Raw genomic sequence first — 20,224 nt, forward strand, 5'->3', positions numbered from 1 at the left:
CGCCCGCCAGCGGGTCCCCCGCCCGCTGTTCTCCGGCCTCCTTGCGGCGGGCGACGCCTGCGCAGTGCGGGCGCGGGGAGGTCGTTGTCCCGGCGCCTTCGTCCCGGCCGCGAGCGCCATGGCGGAGGAGGTGAGGCGGGAGGAAGCGTCCGACGTGGGGCGGGCTCCGATCCCCGGGGCGCTCCGAGGCTCCCAGCTGGCCGCCTGGGCCCCGCCGCGCCACCTCGGCCAGTAGGCGCCCGGGTCTGGCCCGGAGCCCCCCTGTGCGCCTCGCGCGCCCCGGCCCTGCCTCGCAGGGCTGCGGAGCCGGCGCCGGGCTCCCCCTGGGCCCAGCGCGGTGCCGGGGTCAGCGCTTCTCTCGGGTCTCGGGACAGGTGAGCACCCTGATGAAGGCCACGGTCCTGATGCGGCAGCCCGGGCGGGTGCAGGAGATCGTGGGCGCCCTCCGCAGAGGCGGGGGAGACCGCTTGCAGGTACGGCGAGGGCGACGTGGGGCGGCTGGGGAGGTGACCGGCCCAAGGGGCTTGCCCGCGCTGCCGCGGACGCTGCCGGCCCTGAGCCCCTACAAATGGCCAGCGGCCGGAGGGCGAACCGGTTGCTCCACCTGATTGCCCTGGGTTAGAGTCCACCTGCCGGAAAACCGACATTTCAAATTTGTCGGTCATGACCAGCGTCTGCTTCCTCTTACTAGGTAGAAGGCACCCAGCACCAGGCCTTGTTTCCACACTAGCCGGGTCAGCGGGCTCCGCAGGAAGTTGCAGATGTGATGGGTCACCTTGGGAGGGACCCAGGGCAATGAGATGGCAAGGCTAAGAGTCAGAGAGGGTCTTGATTCTTCAGTCCCCACCCTGCCAGCGACCTCCAAGAGTCTGGGCGTCCTCAGGCATAGCAGGCTGCTACTAACTAGGATTAGTTCTCCCTCCCCGCTCCCAACCCCTTCCTAACTCCTGCAGGGCTTTGCCTACTGGCTGGATACTGAGCTGGTTTGCCTTTCATAATCTTCCCCTGCCCGGGCAGGGCCACACCATAAGGCATCTGTATGGATAGCATCTCTTTTTTGCATTTTAGGTCATCTCTGATTTTGACATGACCTTGAGCAGGTTTGCATATAATGGAAAGCGATGCCCTTCTTCTTACAGTAAGTCACATACTAGCTTGCTTTTGGGGGCTTGACAAGATGGTGGCTTCTGAGTGGCAAATGAAAGGAGTTTTGTGTGTTTGCAGACATTCTGGATAACAGCAAGATCATCAGTGAGGAGTGCCAAAATGAGGTGGGTTACAGCCCCTTCTTTGTTCAGAGATGGCGGTCATGTTCTACTTGAGATAGTTCTCAGGACCAAAGATTCCAGGGTAGAGACCTTGGAAGATTAATATTTTTTAAAAATTGTTCTTATGTTCAGGTGGACCTAGTCTCATAGACTGGGGCAGTGTTTCCTTTTTGTTCAAGACATGTGACGATTGGTGGTTAGCATATGGATGTTATGCATTCTGCGAGTTATAGAGTTTACAAGAGACTTCAACATTTGCTGTTTAACCCTCCAGCAACTCCAAAGGGTGGATAGAACCACTATTATCTCCATTTAACAGATGAGAAAACAGGCTTGAAGAGGATAAGCAACTCCTTCAAGGGTCATACAGGCAAGACACAGAGAGCTTGGTTTTCCCATAGATCTAATACTGTCCCAAACTCTTTTCACTACATTATGCTGTTTCTTTAATAATATAATTGGGGTGGGGGGGCACCTGGGTGGTTCAGTGGGTTGAGCATCTGACTCTTGGTTTTGGCTCAGGGTGGTGGGATCTGGGATTAAGCCTGCTGAGCAGGGAGTTTGCTTGAGATTCTTTCCGTCTCCCTCTGACACTCCCCCTGTGCACCCCCCCACCTCTCTCTCTCTAAAATAGATAAGTCTTTTAAAAAATATATAATTTTTTTGGCAAGGTAACAAGTATCAAGAAAGACTTCTGAATTAATGTCACTATATGATAACGCCCACTTCCATGAGATGCATACAAATATTATATATAAATCATGCAGCCTTGGAGTTCATTTTACTTTGTTCCACATTCTGGCCTCTTTGCCAGAGGAGAGCCCTGCTGGCTGTACATTTCTCTGTAGTTTGCTGAGCTCTTTCTGCTGAAGAGCTGTATCATTTAGTTTCACTTCGTTATGAAATTCACTAAATTACATTTTAAGCGGTCTGTCAATCTGTCATCTTGATCAGCTTTTCCAATACCCTGTCATGGTTACTTGTTATTAAGATGGGAGCAAATTATAGATGCACCTTATATTTCTAAAACCCATATTTCTGGAGATGCACTTTTAGCTTAACGTAAATTCTGGCTCCAGACCTAGTCAGTTGCTTTAGGTAAGTCACTTTTAGTGGTCCCTCACATACATGTCTTATCAGCTTCCAGAAAGCTGCACCCACAAGTAAGACAACAGGTTGGGTGCCTGCTTTAGGATAACAAAATGAAGGCAAACTAAGATTCTGGGCGTTGATGAGCTCCCGAAAAAAATCATAAAGCAAAGTTTATGCATGAAGCCCTTTTTCTTTTTAAAAAAATATATTCTGTTGAATTCTCTTACACTTTTTAGAAAAATATTCTCACACTCCCCCCAAAACGCACACATTGAGAATCTCAATACATTTTAGGAGTTTTCTCCCTTTGTCAGTGTGTGCTCTTTGCCTTTAACTCTCTTTTGGACCCATGGTCAGGGACTCTACATTGATCTCATAATATTCTGAGACTGGGCATATGTTAAAGTTAAAATTCTTTTGCCCGACCAGTTCCCGTTTTTATTGGGTGCTGTTACTGACTGGCCTGTGTGACTCGTGGTCCCAGATGCGGTCTCCCCAGACATGGAAGGAGATCTTAATAAGAGAAGGTGCACACAGGAGCCGGTGAACTGATTGTCCTGATGTTGGTTCTGTGATCGTTATCCACCGACATGCTGGCTCCCAAACCCACTTCCGTGATTTTTCTACTTCCACTTTCATGATTTTTGCCATATCTGTTAGAGTGGCCAGTAATACATATTTTACTTAAAGTTGGGTCACTATTAAAAATCTGAATGTGGGGAGTCTGGGTGAGCATTTTGCCTTCGGCTCAGGTCGTGGTCCCAGGATCCTGGGATCGAGCCCCGAAGAGGGCTCCCTGCTCAGTGGGGAGTCTGCTTCTCCCTCTCCCTCTCCCTGCTGCTCCCCCTGCTTGTGCTCTCTCTGTCCCTCTCTGTCAAATAAATAAAACCTTTAAAAAAAATCTGAGTGCAATTAGAAAAGAAACAATCTTTGTGAGAGCATGAATTTGATGCGCTAGTTTTTTTTTTTTTCTTAATATGCATTAAAAGGAATCCAAAACTACTAAAATGATAAGTGTGTATCCATGTGCCTCCTAAAGTGACTTTGCCTACCCCCTGAGAATGTGGACCCCATTTGGGGAAATATAGCTTTAATCCCTTCTTACCGGTTAAGCCCTGTCGACTGAGCTAAAGAATAACAACAAAATCTAGTAACTTCTCACCTGAGAGCAAAAGGTCTTTGTGGATTCTTAGACCTCACCCTCTGAGGGTGCGGATGTAGGGCTGACCAGCTCGGCAGGTCCGTCGCTCCCTAACACAGAGTTGCCTCTTCTAGGTGATTATTTCCTCACACTCAGCTGTGGGCCTTCGCTGGGGAAAACTTGATGTGGGCTAACGGCTTTTCTCTTCATTTGGATGTCCCAGCTCAAAGCACTCCTTCACCACTATTACCCAATTGAGATCGACCCGCACCGGACCATCAAAGAGAAGTTACCTCACATGGTGGAATGGTGAGTGACGGTGGTTTTGAACCGCTCCTGGCCCCCATGATGGATGGGTCCGGGAGAGGAGTATGTTTTTCCTGAGCTTGAATGAGGTGGCAGGCCCCCTTACCTTACTGAATTGCCCTGGCCCCCTATTAGAACCAACCGTCCAGCCCCAGAGGGGCTACTTGTGGCTGCTGCTGGAGTGGGGTTCCACTGAGAATCCTTGGAAGGAGGGAGAAGCCCCTGGGTTTGGGGGACTGCATGCTGCAGGGAGATAACTTTCCTATAGGAACCAACGTAGCCTATAGGGGACAGAGCCCTGGTTCTCCAGAACATGGGGTCACCAAGGGAGGGATTGAGGAGGGCTTGGACTTCAGCGGTTAGCCCATCCAGTTCTTGTTCCTGTGGCTGTGGTTCGGCTTCCTCAGCCTCTTCCTTTTAAGGCCAGCCGGAGTCCTTCAGGAAGTGGCTTGGTAGAAAAGGATGAGGCCTCCATTAATCTTTCCAGAGGGGACTTGGCCCTAAAAAGGGAAAGGATACTTTCCTACTTAGTGATTGGAATTTGGGCTTTTTGGGGGCGTCTGCTTCTAGGTGGACCAAAGCACACGATCTCCTTTGCCAACAGAAGATTCAGAAGGCTCAGATTGCCCAGGTGGTTAAAGAGTCCAATGCAATGCTTAGGTAAGTGGCTTGCTCTGGGAAACATTGGAAACTGGCTTGCTCCCAAAAAGAGGCTGGGAAGGACTGGAGGGGAGTTAGTTGCTAGGGGAATAAGAAGAGACAGACACCATAAGTGGCTGATGTGAAGAGGGCCTTGCTTTTCCTCTCTGAATACAGCTAAAGGATTTCTCAACTGTGAGTGCTTCCTAGGAAGCTGTCTGCTACTAGTGGAGGTAATAGGAATATGACCAAGGCTTCATCTCCTGGAACAAACAGTGTCTAGCTCATTTTCTCCAGTGGTGAAAAGACTTTGGGGTCACCATGATGCCTGGTGTTCTGGATTAAACCAGACATGGGAGTTGACTGGCCTAGGACCCTTGATCATCAGCGGCATTCCTAGTGCTACTCTCTCTGCTGCCATGTTCTTTCTTTCTTCTTCTTTTTTTTTTTTAATTAACATATAATGTGTTATTTGTTTCAGGGATACAGGTCTGCGATTCATCAGTCTTACACAATACACAGTGCTCACCACAACACAGCCCCTCCCCAGTGTCCATCACCCAGCCACCCCATCCCCCCACCTCCCTCTCCTCCAGCAACTCTCAGTTTGTTTCCTGAGGTTAAGAGTCTCTATGGTTTGTCTCCCTCTGTGGTTTCATCTTGTTTTATTTTTTTCCTTTCTTCCCCTATGATCCTCTGCCTTGTTTCTTAAATTCCGTATATGAGTGAGATCATATGATAATTATCTTTCTCTGATAGACTTATTTCGCTTTGCATAATACCCTCTAGTTCCATACATGTCATTGCGAATGGCAAGATTTTATTCTTTTTGATGACTGAGTAGTATTCCTGGGTGTGTGTGTGTCTGTGTGTGTGTCTGTGTCTGTGTATCTGTGTGTCTGTGTGTATACACAAGCCCCGCCTTGGGCTTCCAGCTCGGAGGGGAATCTGCTGCTCCTTCTCCCTCTGTCCCTTCCTCCGCTCATGCGCATGCTCTCTCTCTCAAATAAATAAAATCTTTAAAAAATAAAATAATAAAATGTTTCTAAAAAGAAACATTTAGAGGCACCTGTGTGGCTCAGTCAGTTAAGCGTCTGACTCTTGATTTCGACTCAGGTCATGATCTCAGGATCCTGGGATGGAGCCCCATGTCGGGCTATGTACTCAGTGGGGAGCCTGCTTAAGACTCTTTCTCCCTCTCCCTTCCCTCCACACCCACACTCTCTCTTAAATAAATATATATTTTTTTAAGATTTTATTTATTTGACAGACAGAGATCACAAGTAGGCAGAGGGGCAGGCAGAGAGAAAAGAGGAAACACACTCCCCGCTGATCAGAGAGCCCAACGCGGGGCTCGATCCCAGAACCCTAGGATCATGACCTGAGCCGAAGGCAGAGGCTTTAACCCACTGAGCCACCCAGGTGCCCCAAATAAATAATTTTTTAAAGGTAGTATTAAAAATACTTTTCTTTCCCAAGATTTTATTTATTTGGTGGACAGAGAGAGATCATAAGTAAGCAGAAAGACAGGCGGTGGGGGTGGGAAGCAGGCTCCCCGCTGAGCAGAGAGCCCAGTGTGGGGCCCGATCTCAGGACCCTGAAATCATGACCTGAGCCAAAGGCAGAGGCTTAACCCATTGAGCCACCCAGGCACCCGAATAAAAATACTTGAAAAAAAATCTTTTGTTTATTCATTTGAGAGAGACAGACAGACAGACGGGGCACAAACGAGGGGAAGGGCAGAGGGAGAGGATAGAAGCAGACTCCCCACCGAGCTGGGAGCCTGACGTGGGGCTCGATTTCAGGACCTGGAGATCATGATCCGAGCAGAAGGCAGATACTCAACCATCTGAGCCACACAGGCGCCCCAAATAAATCTTTGAAAATGAAAAATTTAAAAATACATCACCGAAGTAGGAAGTAAAGACGAGGAGCAGAGGCAGTGCCATTGCAGAGTCCATGTGTCTCTTTTCAGGGAGGGATACAAGACGTTCTTCAACACCCTCTACCAGAACAACATTCCCCTTTTCATCTTCTCCGCGGGCATTGGTGACATCCTGGAGGAGATTATCCGGCAGATGAAGGTGTTCCACCCCAACATCCACATCGTGTCTAACTACATGGACTTTGACGAAGACGTGAGCCTGACCTCCTTTAGGCTGGGAGGGTGAAGGGGTGGGAACCGCCAGCACCCCTCCCTGGCAGCAGCTGAACCCCTGAACCCTGACTTGGGGAGGAAAGGGAGGGAACTCTTGCTGGCTTCTTGCCCTCAGGCCTTTACTTGTTTCTTCATGCCCACTAAAGACAGTTACCTCTGAAGGACTCGCCCTTTGGTGTTTGACAGCTCACTGGGGTACCTAATTTAGGGTTCAGCCAGGCCCCATGTCAGTGTCCCAGGCCATCCTGGGTACTCCAGGGCTTAGACTTTGACTTGCTTTCCTGGAGCCAGACCGAGGCTCTGATTTCTTCCCCTCATACCAACTGCTGGGCCGCTGCTCCATTCACCTGGGGCGAGGCTGCGCCCACCATCAAGGGCAAACACACATGTGGCCTGAACAGTGCCCGTGTCACGGCTTCCCGCTCCCACCAGAGTGGCTGATCGGTCATGTCTAAGGGTCCTTGTGAGTTTTTAAATCAGGGGTTACACACTTTTTGTTGTAAAAGGCCTGTTAGTACCTACTTTAGATTTTGTGGGATGATGGGCTCTGATCTGTCACAACTACTCAACTCTGCTGTGGCCAAAAAAAAAAAAAAAATGTGGCCACAGTGCTTGCTTCTGGCTACAGGACCTAGTTGGCAGGCCCTGAGTTTGGACTACAAGGATGTTCTGGCATTTCTCTGGCTGTCGGGATTCTCTTTCCTCTGTGACAGAGACCGCGGAGAACGGGCTCTAGAGGGTCCCTGCAGCCCTTCTGTCTCTCGCTTGCTTAGGGTTTCCTCCAGGGATTTAAGGGCCAGCTCATACACACATACAACAAGAACAGCTCCGTTTGTGAGAACTCCGGCTACTTCCAGCAGCTTCAGGGCAAAACCAACATCCTCCTGCTGGGAGACTCCATGGGGGACCTCACGATGGCTGATGGGGTGCCAGGTGTGGAGAACATTCTCAAGATTGGCTTCTTAAATGACAAGGTAGGTGTGGGACCAGGGCTTCCCAGCTCAGTGGCATGCTTCTGTTTCGATGCCTGTTAAATGCCTGGCGAACACCTCTATGTGCCAGTCAAGGTCAAGTCGTAGATGCACTGAGGTGTGGCACGAACTATATTCTCATGGGAAAACAGCGATGACAGCTGTCGGGCACATGGCATGACAGCGGAGTTCAGAGACACTATTGGGTGCTCACCACGTACCTGGCATATTGACCCACTTAGTCCTTATGGCAGCCTTCTGAGATAGTGACTCTTATGCCTCGTTTTACAAATGGGGAAACTGAGTCAAGGAGGTTCATCTACCGGTGGTAGATAGTGTAGGAAGTGGGGGGCTGATTACAATCCTAAATCATAGCTTTAAGGCATGATTGAGGTGGGAGATGTCAGTATTCAGGAGGTGGGTTTATAAGTCAGAGAAGGAAAACACAAGAACAGACCAGGGGCCAACCAGAGGAGGGGGGGATCACCATCAGCATGAAGGGGCTCAGTATGGTGTCAAGTTAGACCACCAGTTCGCGCATCCCCCTTCCACATCCAGCCAGCATGTGCCGAAGACCTCTAGAATGCTTGACCCGTGTGAAAATTCAGTCCAGATGGATTAGAAATCACATCTGGTTTTTAAATTTTAATCCCAGTCCTGTCCTTCTGTCACTGACCCGAGGGTTAATCGTGGCGCTCTGTGCCTGTTGCCGTCCAGAGGGCAGGTCTCTGTCCCGGAGCTGTTCTTGGGGAGCTGCAGCTCGAATGCCCTCCGCCCCTTGCCCCGGGTGCCTGAGAGGCAGAGGCAGAAGGCAGGGCATTCTGGGGACTCTCTGTCCCTCCCCCGGGCAGGTGGAAGAGCGGCGGGAGCGCTACATGGACTCCTACGACATTGTGTTGGAGAAGGATGAGACGCTGGATGTGGTCAACGGGCTGCTGCAGCACATCCTGCACCGCGGGGACTGGAGAGAGACACAGGGCTCCTGAGAGCCAGCAGGGGGCTGGGGGTGCCGGCACCACGGGCTGGAGAGCGGGGAGCCTCACCGGGAGGTCGCCCTGTGGGAGCGCTGCTTGCTGCATGTCCCTGTGCACGTGGAGTCCAGGATGCAGCTGCTGAGCCTGGGCCTCTCCTCCTCCTCCCCCAGTGTCCTCTGTGGTGTTCTCAGGGGTGGGGCTGGTGGGGGGCCCCTGCCGGGGGGCAGGGGTCAGCCAGGTGAAAGCGGGACCCACAGGGTGTTAGTGCCCTAGGGACCATCTAATCCAGGGGTTCTTTCTCCCCTAATTTTTTAAACACAGGAAGATGTTCTTCAAAGAAATCTAATGTGTGAAACAGATCAAAATAAAAAAAGGAGAAAACAGTTGTTCTGATTTGGGGGGGGTGCAGGGCTGGCTGGCTTAGTTGGTGGGGCGTGTGACTCTTGATCTCAGGGTTATGGGTTTGGGCCCTACGTGGGGTGTACAGACTACTTAGAAAATAAAATCTTAAAAAAAATAAAACCAAACACCAAGTTCACTCACGAGACCCTCTGACCCCAGACCCTCCCCTAAATGTGTCTGGGGACCAAGGTGAGTAGGCAGGTCTGGAAGGTGTGTTTCCAAACCCTGACCTGGGATGGTTTCACATGATGCTGAGGTGTCTGTTAAACGTGGAGTTGAAGGGGTCCGTCGGGCCTGGCAAGCCTGGTGTGCAGAGCTCCTTGATGGATCTCCAAACGGATCCGTTTGGAGATTTTCTCTTGTGCCCTGGGCTCCTGCCCTGTCTTCTCTTCCTTATGTGGGCCCAGGGCCATGGAGATGGGTGCCTTCGGGGTGGGGAGGGTCCTGCAGTGGGACCTGAAGGGAGAAGCTGGTCCTCGACACAGCGGAAGTGACTTCTGCTCTGTCGTCTCGCATCACTGGCTGCCCTTTGAGTTCCTTTCCTCCCCTGTTGGCTTGGATGGTCAAGAACTAGCTGAATTCTCTCTAGGGCACCTTTTGAAGGTGTAAAGCAGCCAGTTCCACTGGCATTTTGCAGCGTGCCCTCTGAAAAACGCACTGTTCCTCCCGCAGAGGGTGCCTAGCTGTGGGACACGGTTCCCTGCAGCTCTGTAGGGGAAAGAAGGCAGTGCCTCCCTCACGAGAGCCCTGAAAGCGGGTGTCGCTTCCATCTACAGGTGGCTTGGAAAAGACCAGAAACTTACTCCAACTCCATAGCTAGGAGCTAGTGCCAGGATTTCAGTGATTCTGACCGAAGCCGTAGCGTTTCTTGGGCTTCACGCATTCACACCCGTGCGTGGGCTCCGGTTCCAAGCTTGCCTGTTGGCTTCTGGGGAGCTTGTGGCTACCATTGGAGGCCCATCGGCAGCCACAGTCAGACCCTGAGGTGCCCTTGGGATGCTTTGGGGCCAGGAGTATCTGTGATTGGCCGTGGGGAAAAGCCATGTCTCAGGATCCTGAGCAAGAAGTGGGTGCTCGTAGGGGACAGGTCAGTTCAGGGAGCCCAGGACCATCAGTCTGTCACCCAAGCCTCCCCTGCTCTCCTGTCCCCTCCTGGTTTAGGTCATCTTTGTTCTAGCTGGGCGGGAGAGGGGAAGGTGGCTGGCCTGCTGGCTGGAGCAGCTCTTCCCTGAAGACCCTGGAGATGGAGGCCCTGTTACCTTTGCTTCAGATGGGGGAGGATCAGGACGGAGGTGATGGCTGGCAGCCAGGAGCAGGGAGAGGTGGGGCTCCCTGAGCATTGGAACAAATCTACATGTGAGAGATGAATCCAACCTGAGCTGCTTAATTTAATTCTTGAGTTTCTTGGGTCATGTTTGAGGTCAGGGACCTCATCTTTCCATTCAGTTGGGACAGTCGGGAGACCGGGATCATCTCTCCACCCCTCCCCCAGGAGGTCCCTGTATGAATGCCCACTCCCCACCCTCCCTCCTGCAGTTAGGGGGTTCCTCTCCATGGAGAGGGCCCTGATGAGGCCAAAGGAGGCAGGAGGCAGAGATCCAGGATCTCGAGTGTCTACTTTGTGCCCCTTTCTTCCCCAGTCTTTGGGTCCAAAGGCTTCCCTGCATGGAAAGAGCACATCCTGGGGCGCCTGGGTGGCTCAGTGAGTTAAAGCCCCTGCCTTCGGCTCAGGTCCTGGGATCGAACCCCACATCGGGCTCTCTGCTCTGCGGGGAGCCTGCTTCCTCCTCTCTGCCTGCCTTTCTGCCTACCTGGGATCTCTGTCTGTCAAATAAATAAATAAAATATTTAAAAAAAAAAAAAAAACACATCCTGAGGCCTTTGGTTTAGTCTTTTATTTGGTGCAAAGGAGAAAGGGATCCGACACCAATTTAGTGTTTTGAATATGCAGAGCTCCGCCTACCCCCCTCTCACCCCAAGTGAGCCCTTCTTCCAAGTTTATCTCAGCCCTGAACCAAGGATGTCGTAGCCATCCAAGCAGTTATCCTCGCCCCCCCCACCCCTTCATATTCTTCCCCTTCTCTGTCCCTTAGAGAAAGCAGCCGCCTTTAGGGGTGAAAGGCAATGACAAGCCCAGCCCTGAATGCTGCACCCCAAGGTCACTCCAGCCCCTACTGGCCTGGAGGAGGGTGGACAGCGGAGGTGTGGGGACGCAGGGGACAGGTGGGGCGCTGCCCTCCCTAGATGCCAGCCAGAGTTGAGAGAGAGAGGCTGAGAGTCTGGTCAGTCCTGGTTCATGTTCCTGCGGAGCTGCCATGACACAGGAATAGGGGCCGGAGGGGGGTGGCTGGGGGTGGCAAGGAAAAGTATGGAAAAAAGGGAAATTTGGGGGAAATGAAAGAATGACAAGCTCAGCCTTGTTCAATGTCCGGTGACGTGGAGGGGAGGTATGGGTGACACGCCAGTAATGGCCCTGTTCAACCCTCAGGCTCGGCCAATGGCCAGCTTGGCTTTGTGACTCCAAAACTTGTGAGGGAGGGGTTTGGGGTCAGAAGAGAAAAACTGAGTAGAGGTCTGTGCTGTGGGTTTTACTCTGGGACTGGTGGGAAGACCAGAGTTGTCTCCTCTGACCACGTTTTAGATGTTTCTAGACATCATGCCAGCACAGGGGAGGGGGACTCTTACGAGGTCAGCCCCACTGCCCACTGAACTCCCAGAAGTGGGCCTTTGCATCTGGGCCCGGGCCCAGGCCCCCGCCCTTCAGAGCTCCTCGTGGACCCGCTCTTGGTCTTCGTCTGACTTCAGTTTGAGCTCCTCCACAGTGATCTTGCCATCCTGGTTGCGGTCCTGGTTCTGGAACATGTCTGCTATGGTTTTCTCCGGGTCCTGCCCAGGCATGAGACGTCCTTTGCCCTCACTGACTTGAGCCTTGATGAAGGTGGAGAACTGGGAGCCCAGAGAGCCAAGAGGAGAAGGGAGTGAGGGTCTCACCTGAGCGGCCGTGGGTGGCCTGGGGAAGGGCCCCAGGAGCCAGATGGCAGTGGGGGGGATGGGCTGCATGAGGAAGAGGCAGGGACAAGGGAGCTCAAGCACAGGGACCCGGCACAGGGGCAGAAACAGGTGCAGATGGGATGGCAGACGGACTGCATTGCTCGATGCCACCTACATGGTGGCTTGTGCTGGGGTGACAGCGGGGGATTGGTTCTTAGAAGGACTGAACTTCTCACCCACCTCCTCTGGGGGGACCTCGCCATCCTTATTGAGGTCCAGGCCTTCGAACAGGTTGACAGGAGGGTCCTCGTGCCACACAAACAGGTAGCCTGTGGGCAGCCCCTCCTCCCGGGACACCAGCTCCACCTCGAACAGCAGCACCGCACTGCCGGGGACACCCCGGGCTGGAGGCGGGGAAGGGAGAAGAGGAGAAGGAAGGCGTCGCCATCAGGCCCGGGGCTCGGCCCGACTTGCAGCCTTGCCCTGGGAGCTCCCCAGCCCAGAGGCCTCAGTTTCCCTGTGCCGGGCACATGGGATGTTTGCAGAACCTCTGGGAGGGATTCCTGCACTCCCCCCGCCAGCCCCCAAGGACAGTCAGCCCCTCACCTCCGCTCTCTCCATGTGCCAGGTGCGGGGGCACCACGAGCTGCCGCCTCTCTCCCACACACATGCCCTGCAGGCCCGTGTCCAGGCCCTCAATCACCTTGTTGGCCCCCAGAGTAGCCTCCTGGGGGTCACCGTAGTCGTGGCTGGGGGGAGAGCAGATTCCTGGGTCAGTGCCCATCCTTGTCCCCGGCCAGCTGTTATCCCATCGTCCCACCCCACCCCCGGCCCCCCCCAGTTCAGAGGGAGAATGCCCTCCTCACGGAGCCACTGCCCCTAAAGCGTGGCCTGGAGGGCTCATCGCCCCTGGCTTTGGTTTCCGCTCCACAAATGGAGCCAGCGGCTCCCCTAGACGGCTGGCTTCACCCTCCCTGAGCCCACAAGGCAGGAACCTCAGCTCCTCAAGCTCCCCCACCACACTCGCTCGCTGGACGGGAACTTAGGGAAGAAGTACCCTTGGGGGTGATCAGGAGGACTCCCTGCACCTGGGCCCACCCACCTGCCCAGCCCTGGCCCCGCCCCGGACCCACGAGGAGAAGAGCTTGGTGCCATCCAGAAGGGAGCAGTTGTAGTGGTAGCGAACAAAGTCCCCAGGCTTGGCCGTCTCATTGCAGGTCTCCGGGGGCGGGGACAGAATCTTGATTTCTACAGGATCCGCAGGGTTGTGGAAGTCAATGATGTGGACATCGAAGATCAGCACAGCAGAGCCAGGGATCTTGTCTCCTGGAGCCAAAACGGGGAGTGGATAGGCTTGGAATCCAGAAGGGGCTGCTCGGGCCTCCACAGAGGCCCCTAGACCTACCCAGTCCTGTGTTTTCAAGCCAGGATGGGAAGGAGTATTTGTCCCCAGGGTCGATTCTTCTAATACCCTCTTGTGGAGGGTGAGGGGCAGGGAAGGAAGGGCCACGCCAGTTAGAAAGCCCTTTATACAAAAGCTCTTGCAATCTCCCAGTAACTTACCCTGCTGGTCAGTGTGATTAGTCCCATTCTACTGGTGAGGACACTGAGGCTTCCAGCAAAGCTGGGGCACAAGTCCACGTCTCTTTGCTTCCTAGGACTACGCTGTTTCTGTTCTTCCACAACCACCCCGCCTCCCCAAACCCAGGAGTCTGCTGCCCTTCTCCAGGATGGAAGGGAGAAGTGGGGGGGGGGGTGTGTTGCCCCTGGAGGAAAGGACCGAGTCTGTGTGGCAGGAGGTGGGCGGATGAGAGAGGGGCAGAGCAGTGGCTGGGATGTCAGGGAACAGACTGCAGAGGAATAAGGCGGTGACTGGGAGCACAGGGGCATGCCTACCAGTTCCGTTCTCCCCGTAAGCCAGGTGGGGGGGGATGGTGATCCTCCGGCGCTCCCCTATGCAGGCGCCCTGCAGCCCCTGGTCCATCCCGGGGATGATGTAACCCTGCCCCACATAGGTGTTGTAGGTGTGGTTGCGGGAGTAGCTGTAAGGCGGGGAGGGTCAGCAAGGGAGTCAGAAGTGCACCCTGACCCCCTCTTCTCCGCAGCTCGGAGCAACCCCTAGCTGCTGTTGGGGTTGTGGGGGCCCCGTCCTCAGATCCTGCTTCAGCTTCCTCCTCCCTCCTCCCCACCCCCACCTTCCCTCTTCAGGAGTCCCCGGGACCTGGAATCAAAGGGGGTGCCGTCCATCAGGGACCCGTTGTAGTGGTAACGCATGAAGTCTCCAGCTACCGCTCTCCGGACGCAGCCAGGAGGTAGCTCCAGCGTCTCCAGCTGGACAGTGTCCTTAGGGTTGTGGACGTCAATCAAGAGCACGTGGAAGACCAGGGAGGCCTGCGGGGGGATCACAGTCCCTGGGGAAGGGATAGGCTTGAACCATACAAGTGGAGAGCAAACCACAGCTCCTTCTCCATTCAGGAAAGCCTATGTGAGCACCTTGCAAAAAGATGCTAATTCTATTCTCCAGAGACCCTTCCCAAGTGAGGCGTGAGCTGGATCTTCCCAAGACCATCACCAGCCCATATCGAATGCGTGTGAATCAGAATAAAGCACCCTTTTTTAGTGAGATCATCACCAAGATAGATTTCATCTCTATGGGCCTCCTTGGCTGAGTGTCCTTGTGCAGTACACAACCTGAACAACTGTATGTGGCAGCCCTCTTCTGGGGAATCCCCAAGTCCCTGTCTGTCCTCACCATAGCCTTTCTCGCCATAGGCCAGGAATGGAGGGATGATGATCTTCCTTCTCTCTCCAGGACACATGCCCAGCAGCCCCTGATCCATGCCCTTGATCAGCCAGCCAGAGCCAACGTAGGTGTCATAAGTGCCGTCCCTACTGTAGCTGCAGAGAATGAGGTAGAGGTGATGCTGCAGGAGACGGGAGAGGCAGGCTGGGCCCCGGACACCTTCCCCATCATACTCTATTCCCTAGGGCCCCAGGACTCCCTCCAGCCCTTACCTGGTGTCAAAGGCGGTGCCGTCCAGCAGGGTGCCATTGTAGTGGTAGCGGACAAAGTCGCTGTCCTGGACAGTGCGGGGGCAGTGGGCTGGGTGCAGCAAGGTGCTCACCTGCACAGTGTCTGCCTTGTTCCACACATCCAGCAGGACCACATCGAAGTAGAGGGTGGCATCAGGGGGAATGAGCCCCGCTGTGGGAGTCCAACAACCACAGCTAGTATTTGGGGCAGCCTCCAGGAACCCTCCAAAGGCCACAGCCCCTGGGGCCCCAGGACTCCCTCTAGCCTTAGCTGGTGGTAAAGGCGGAGCCACAGTTGCACCAGCTCCAGCAAGGTGGGTTGAATAGACATTGAAAGTCCCGCTTGCCCACGCCTCCCACCCTGGCTCCCCTTCTCCCCAGTCAAGCTTCGATTCTACCCAGGGCCCTGTCATTTCCTGTTCTCCCACTCCAGGGGCAGGAGACAGAAACTCTGGTCTCAGACCTGCCACGACTCCCACTGCCTGTGCAGTGTGACCTTGGGCGAGTCACGCTCCCACTCTGAGCTTCAGTTTTTTTGGTTTTGGGTTCCAGAATGCTGCCTCCTGCTCTCCTTCATCCCCATGCCTGGGCCCCAACCCTTCTCACCCACACCAATGCTGCCATAGCCCAGGTGGGGGGGCACAATGAGACGTCGTCGCTCGTTGACACACATGCCCATGAGGCCCCGGTCCATGCCGGTGATGAGGCGCCCCACGCCCACCACGATGGCCACCAAGGTGCTTCGGTCATAGCTGGAGGAGGGAGGAAACAGCTGGGGTACGGTGGCCTCTGCGCAGGGGCACACATACACTCAGTCCCCCTCCCATTCCACAGGTGTGCGTCCACAGGTCCTGTCTTCTTTCGGAGCCTCCCTCCCCAGTTACACAGGGAAGCCCCTGAGGGAGGCTGGGGGCTTTTATGTGCCTAGGACGGGGGATGGGGGTGGATGGGACTGTTGGGGGGGTGGGGGCGGGGTATCTGTGCAGCAGAGGTGAGGGCTGCGTGTGGCACCAAGGGGAGGAGGCCCATTGAGCATTTACAACCAACCAGATGAAATCCTTGGCCTTTTCCTTTCCTTTATTTCATTCTTTCCCCTGTGAACTGGACGTTAGGGTTTTCATTTTTCTCATGATGAAGTTTGAGGGGAGAGGCTAACTGACTTGCCCAAGGTCCCTTGGTCTAGTGAACTCCGTGTTCGTGCTGCCACACCATCAATTTTCCAAGGAAAGGAGGAAGCAGCAGAGCTCACGGAGGGTAGGGATTGGTTTCCAGTTTGGGAAAGGCTTGTTTTATTTATTTATTTATTTATTTATTTTTAAAATATTTTATTTATTTATTTGACAGAGAGAGAGAGAGAGAGAGATCACAAGTAGGCAGAGAGGCAGGCAGAGAGAGAGAGGGAGAAGCAGGCTTCCCACCGAGCAGAGAGCCCGACATGGGGCTTGATCCCAGGACCCTGAGATCATGACCTGAGCCGAAAGCAGAGGCTTAACCCACTGAGCCACCCAGGCGCCCCGGAAAGGCCTGTTTTAAAATTGCTGTGGCCTTTATTTGTTTTTCTCTTACTTTTATTTATTTTATTTTATTTTATTTTATTTTTTTTTAAAGATTTATTTATTTATTTGACAGAGAGAGAGAGAGATCACAAGTAGGCAGAGAGGCAGGCAGAGAGAGAGGAAGGGAAGCAGGCTCCCTGCTGAGCAGAGAGCCCGATGTGGGACTCGATCCCAGGACTCTGAGATCATGACCTGAGCCGAAGGCAGCGGCTTAACCCACTGAGCCACCCAGGCGCCCCTCTTACTTTTATTTATTAATTGTTTTATTGAAGTATGATTGACATACAATATGATTATTAGTTTCAGTTGTACAACATAGTGATTCGACATTTAATTGACATACATTACAAGAAGAGCAGAATGATAGATCCAGTCAGCATCTGTCACCAGTTAAGGGAGGGTGGGAGATTTTTTTCTTTATTTACTTATTCATTTATTTTTAAGATTCCACCTATTTATTTAACAGAGAGGGAGCACAAGGCGGGAGTGGCAGGCTGAGGGAGAGGGAGAAGCAGGCTCCCCACTACGCTCGATCCCAGGACCCTGGGCTCATGACTTGAGCTGAAGGCAAACAATTCCCCTGAGATTTTTATTTTATTTTAAGATTTTATTTATTAATTTGATAGAGAGAGAGAGAGAGAGATCACAAGTAGGCAGAGAGGAAGGCAGAGAGAGAGAGAGAGAGAGAGGAAGGGAAGCAGGCTCCCTGCTGAGCAGAGAGCCTGATGTGGGGCTTGATCCCAGGACCCTGGGATCATGACCTGAGCTGAAGGCAGAGGCTTAACCCACTGAGCCACCCAGGCACCCCAAGATTTTTATTTAAAAATTTTTTTAAAGTCACTTCATTTTTTTTTAAGTTTATTTAATTTTTTTAGTAATCTCTAACTCCAACAAGGCGTTCGAACTCAAGACCTCAAGATAAAGAGTTGCATACTCTTCCAGCTGAGCCAACCAGGTGCCCCAAGAGATTTTTATTTTGATCCAAGGGGTTAAGAACCAGGGGTTAGGAAAGTTTTCCAAGCTCAGCACTGCACAAACTGGGAACAGCCAGGCTCCCAGAGTCCCATCATGGAAGTCATGGCCTGCTCCCCGCCCCTCCCCTACTTGGGCTGTGCTCTTGGCCACAGGCCATACCTCATTCTGCCCACTGAGCTGAGTCCTTCACAGTGCTGCTGTGAGGCCCAAGCCTGCACAAAATTTCTTCCAGTTAAAAACTATCAGAGCACTCAGTCCTCCCCAGAGTCAAGATTAACGTGCCCTCAACTGGCTTTCGGATCGGTAGGCACTGAGCAAAGTTCGTGTTCATTCATCATCTTACTTGAGCCCTGTTACCAGTCTTAGGAAGGGAGGACTTAATTTTCCAGATTGTTTTTAACCTCCATTTTTCAGATAAGGAACATGAAGCTTCAAGTGGAGAAATTCCTTGTCCATGGTCACAGGCTGGACAGGAATCTGGGGTCTTGGACTCTGGAGTTCATGTTCTTACTCTGTATACTGCCTGCCTTCCAAAGCCAAGGCCACTAATTTCCCGTGGGCTGAGTTGCGTGTTTTGGGACGGGGTCTAAGTGGGATTGACTTCTTGGGATATGCTGTGTGACTGGGACCCGAGGTTTAACCCAGCCTGGCGTGCAGTCCTGCCCTGTCTCCCCCAACAAAAGTGGCTTGCCAGAGCCGATCAAAGGCCCAATCAGACCAGAAGCCCATCTCTCACATGCCAAGGCTGGCAAGATGGGCGGCAGCCCAGGCCTGGTAGAGCTAAGATGGAGGAAGGTAGGGGTGAAGAGAGACCCGAAAGAGGGGTAAGAGAACCCTCCAAGGACCCCAGGAGGTCAATGGCAGGCCATGTGACACGTAGACAGTTGGGGTCCCTACACAGAGCTATGCCCTACACTCCTGAATCCATCGTGCTGTCTTACTCTAATGTTCCCTGGCTCTACAGGGCTAACTGCTCAAACTGACCACCACCTCCAGAGAGGTTCTACTGCTTCTTTTCCGGTTACAAAGGCGCTAGACCCTGGGGCTGGAACCAGAAGAGATTCAGGCTGGGTAGAAAGGGCAGGGGTCCCAGGCTGAGACCCCTGGAGAATTCACAAGCAGCCTGGGGCCAAGCCCTTCCCCCCACCACTGGGGACCAGAACCTCCTCCCTGCCAGGCCTTTAATAAAGCACCGGTGAGTAAACAGAACAGTTCGCCTAGATCACCAAACACTTGGGGGGGGGGTATGGGGGAGCTTGTTCTAAAAGAAACTGGGGTCCTTTGAGAGGCGAGGGCTTGAAATCCAGGGCAAGGATGTCTTTGGTAAGATGGAGGTCTGGAAGTCCCCATCCCCAGGGTGCTGTGTTAGGGGTTAGAAGACTATGGAGTAGGGGATGTGGACACAGCCTAAGGGGCTACAAGGGATCCCCAGAATTAAGAGAGCCTGGCCCTAAGGGGGGTGGCGAGTCTGGGGGCACCCAACCCATTACCTCGAGTCAAACTTCTTGCCATCCTCGAAAGTGCCGTTGTAGTGGTAGCGCACAAAATCCCCCATCTGCACTTCCCGGGGACAGGTCCTGGGAATGTGGTACCTCTCGATGACTACATCTTCCAGAGGGCCCCCGGCCGGGCTAGCACGGCCCAGCCCCCTCCCCACGGCCTGCACCAGCAGCAGCAGCAACTGCAGCAGGGGGAGCCGGGGGAAGGTGTGGCTGGGGGACACCGCGGGGAACATGGTGCCTGGAGCTGGGACTGCCGGCAGTGAGGACGAGCGAGGGAGTCGCCGCCGCTAAACTCCTTCCCCCGCTCCTCCCGGAGCAGGCTCCCCCCCTTCCTGTCCTCAGTCCCCACCCCCGCCCTGGCTGGTACACGTGGAATGGGGGGCAGGGGAGACTGAGCTGGCGGGCCGGGGGGCGGGAGACCGAGGGTGGAATAGGAGGAGGGGGCAAGACTGAGTGCTGGAGTTACAGGAATGCACCACAAAGAACTCCAGCTTCCCTCCTCCCGCTGTCCCTGGGCTTAGCGTCCAGGGGCCCGGCCAGGGAGGGAGGTTCGGGAAAGCGGAGAAGTCGGAGCTTACTCCCATTTAAAAAAAAAAAAAAGAAAGAAAGAAAGAAAGAAAGAAAGAAAGAAGGAAAGAAAGAAAAAAAAAGTTCTGCGTCTTTTTTTCCGGAGCCCCCGGGTCCTAAGGCCGGGCTGAAGGACCCCTTCCTTCTTTCGCTGGTACCCCCCAAATCTCTCCAGGTGGCTGGTGGGGCTCCAGAACCTCGTGGGGCTCCAGAGCCTTGGTATTGCCCCCGCCCACGACCCCCACTGCCCCCAGGGATGGCCTCTCCGGGGACCAGCGGCCCCGGGTCGCAGAAGCTGGGCGTCCAAGAATGCCCGCGCGGGGATGGAGATGGGTGGGCGGCGGCGAGAGTGCTGTGTGCAGGGTGAAGCCGGGTGTGCACCTCCCGGTAGCGGACCGGGGTCGGGGATGGGGAGGGGACACTAGGGGCGACTTCATCAGGGCTAGGGGCGGAGAAGAAGCAGAAGGGACTCTGTAATGGAAAGACCAGGTGCCAAGGTTTGGGCAGAGTGGAAGAGGCGGCGCTCGCTCAACTTCTTGATCTTAAGGTGGGGGATTGTCCTTGTGTGGGGAGGAGCTTTGCGGACTCCCCTCCCTGCGGGAAGCGTTCCTCCAGCCGCTTACCCGCTGTCAAGCGGAAGACCACCCCC

General features: G+C 53.9%; 2 protein-coding genes across 3 annotated transcripts; one reads left to right on the forward strand and one right to left on the reverse strand.

The window, feature by feature from the left end:
- The first annotated feature begins 22 nt into the window (after positions 1-22).
- On the forward strand, positions 23-8,932 carry NT5C3B (5'-nucleotidase, cytosolic IIIB). 2 transcript variants are annotated; one of them, XM_059148510.1, is made up of 9 exons: positions 23-130; positions 375-473; positions 1,069-1,138; positions 1,225-1,271; positions 3,725-3,810; positions 4,378-4,467; positions 6,422-6,584; positions 7,378-7,578; positions 8,427-8,932. In XM_059148510.1, the coding sequence occupies exons 1-9, from the start codon at positions 119-121 to the stop codon at positions 8,559-8,561; spliced, it is 903 nt and encodes a 300-aa protein (XP_059004493.1). In that variant the 5' UTR covers positions 23-118; the 3' UTR covers positions 8,562-8,932. The 2 variants fall into 2 exon arrangements, with proteins under 2 accessions (XP_059004493.1, XP_059004494.1); XM_059148511.1 differs by lacking the exon at positions 23-130 and having other exon boundaries at positions 1,206-1,271.
- A 2,302-nt stretch (positions 8,933-11,234) lies between these two features.
- On the reverse strand, positions 11,235-19,344 carry FKBP10 (FKBP prolyl isomerase 10). The gene is made up of 10 exons (XM_059148509.1): positions 18,997-19,344; positions 15,582-15,727; positions 14,958-15,147; positions 14,695-14,840; positions 14,164-14,353; positions 13,839-13,984; positions 13,076-13,268; positions 12,549-12,691; positions 12,183-12,346; positions 11,235-11,897 (listed from the first exon to the last, which is right to left on the reverse strand). Exons 1-10 carry the CDS (start codon positions 19,239-19,241, stop codon positions 11,712-11,714), a joined length of 1,749 nt encoding a protein of 582 aa, XP_059004492.1. The 5' UTR covers positions 19,242-19,344; the 3' UTR covers positions 11,235-11,711.
- Between the last annotated feature and the right edge of the window lie 880 nt (positions 19,345-20,224).

The sequence above is a fragment of the Mustela lutreola genome, chromosome 15 (genome assembly GCF_030435805.1).
Source record: "Mustela lutreola isolate mMusLut2 chromosome 15, mMusLut2.pri, whole genome shotgun sequence".
Lineage (NCBI taxonomy): Eukaryota > Metazoa > Chordata > Mammalia > Carnivora > Mustelidae > Mustela > Mustela lutreola.

Bases quoted from the DNA above. Each gene is read 5' to 3' on its own strand.
- NT5C3B (XM_059148510.1), top strand. The intron at 3,811-4,377 runs GTGAGTGACGGT...GTCTGCTTCTAG, and splicing joins TTACCTCACATGGTGGAATG to GTGGACCAAAGCACACGATC. The intron at 6,585-7,377 runs GTGAGCCTGACC...TCGCTTGCTTAG, and splicing joins ACATGGACTTTGACGAAGAC to GGTTTCCTCCAGGGATTTAA.
- FKBP10 (XM_059148509.1), bottom strand. From the start codon at position 19,241: ATGTTCCCCGCGGTGTCCCCCAGCCACACCTTCCCCCGGCTCCCCCTG. The intron at 14,841-14,957 runs GTAAGGGCTGGA...CATTCTCTGCAG, and splicing joins GGCACCGCCTTTGACACCAG to CTACAGTAGGGACGGCACTT. The intron at 13,985-14,163 runs GTCCCGGGGACT...CCCGCCTTACAG, and splicing joins GGCACCCCCTTTGATTCCAG to CTACTCCCGCAACCACACCT.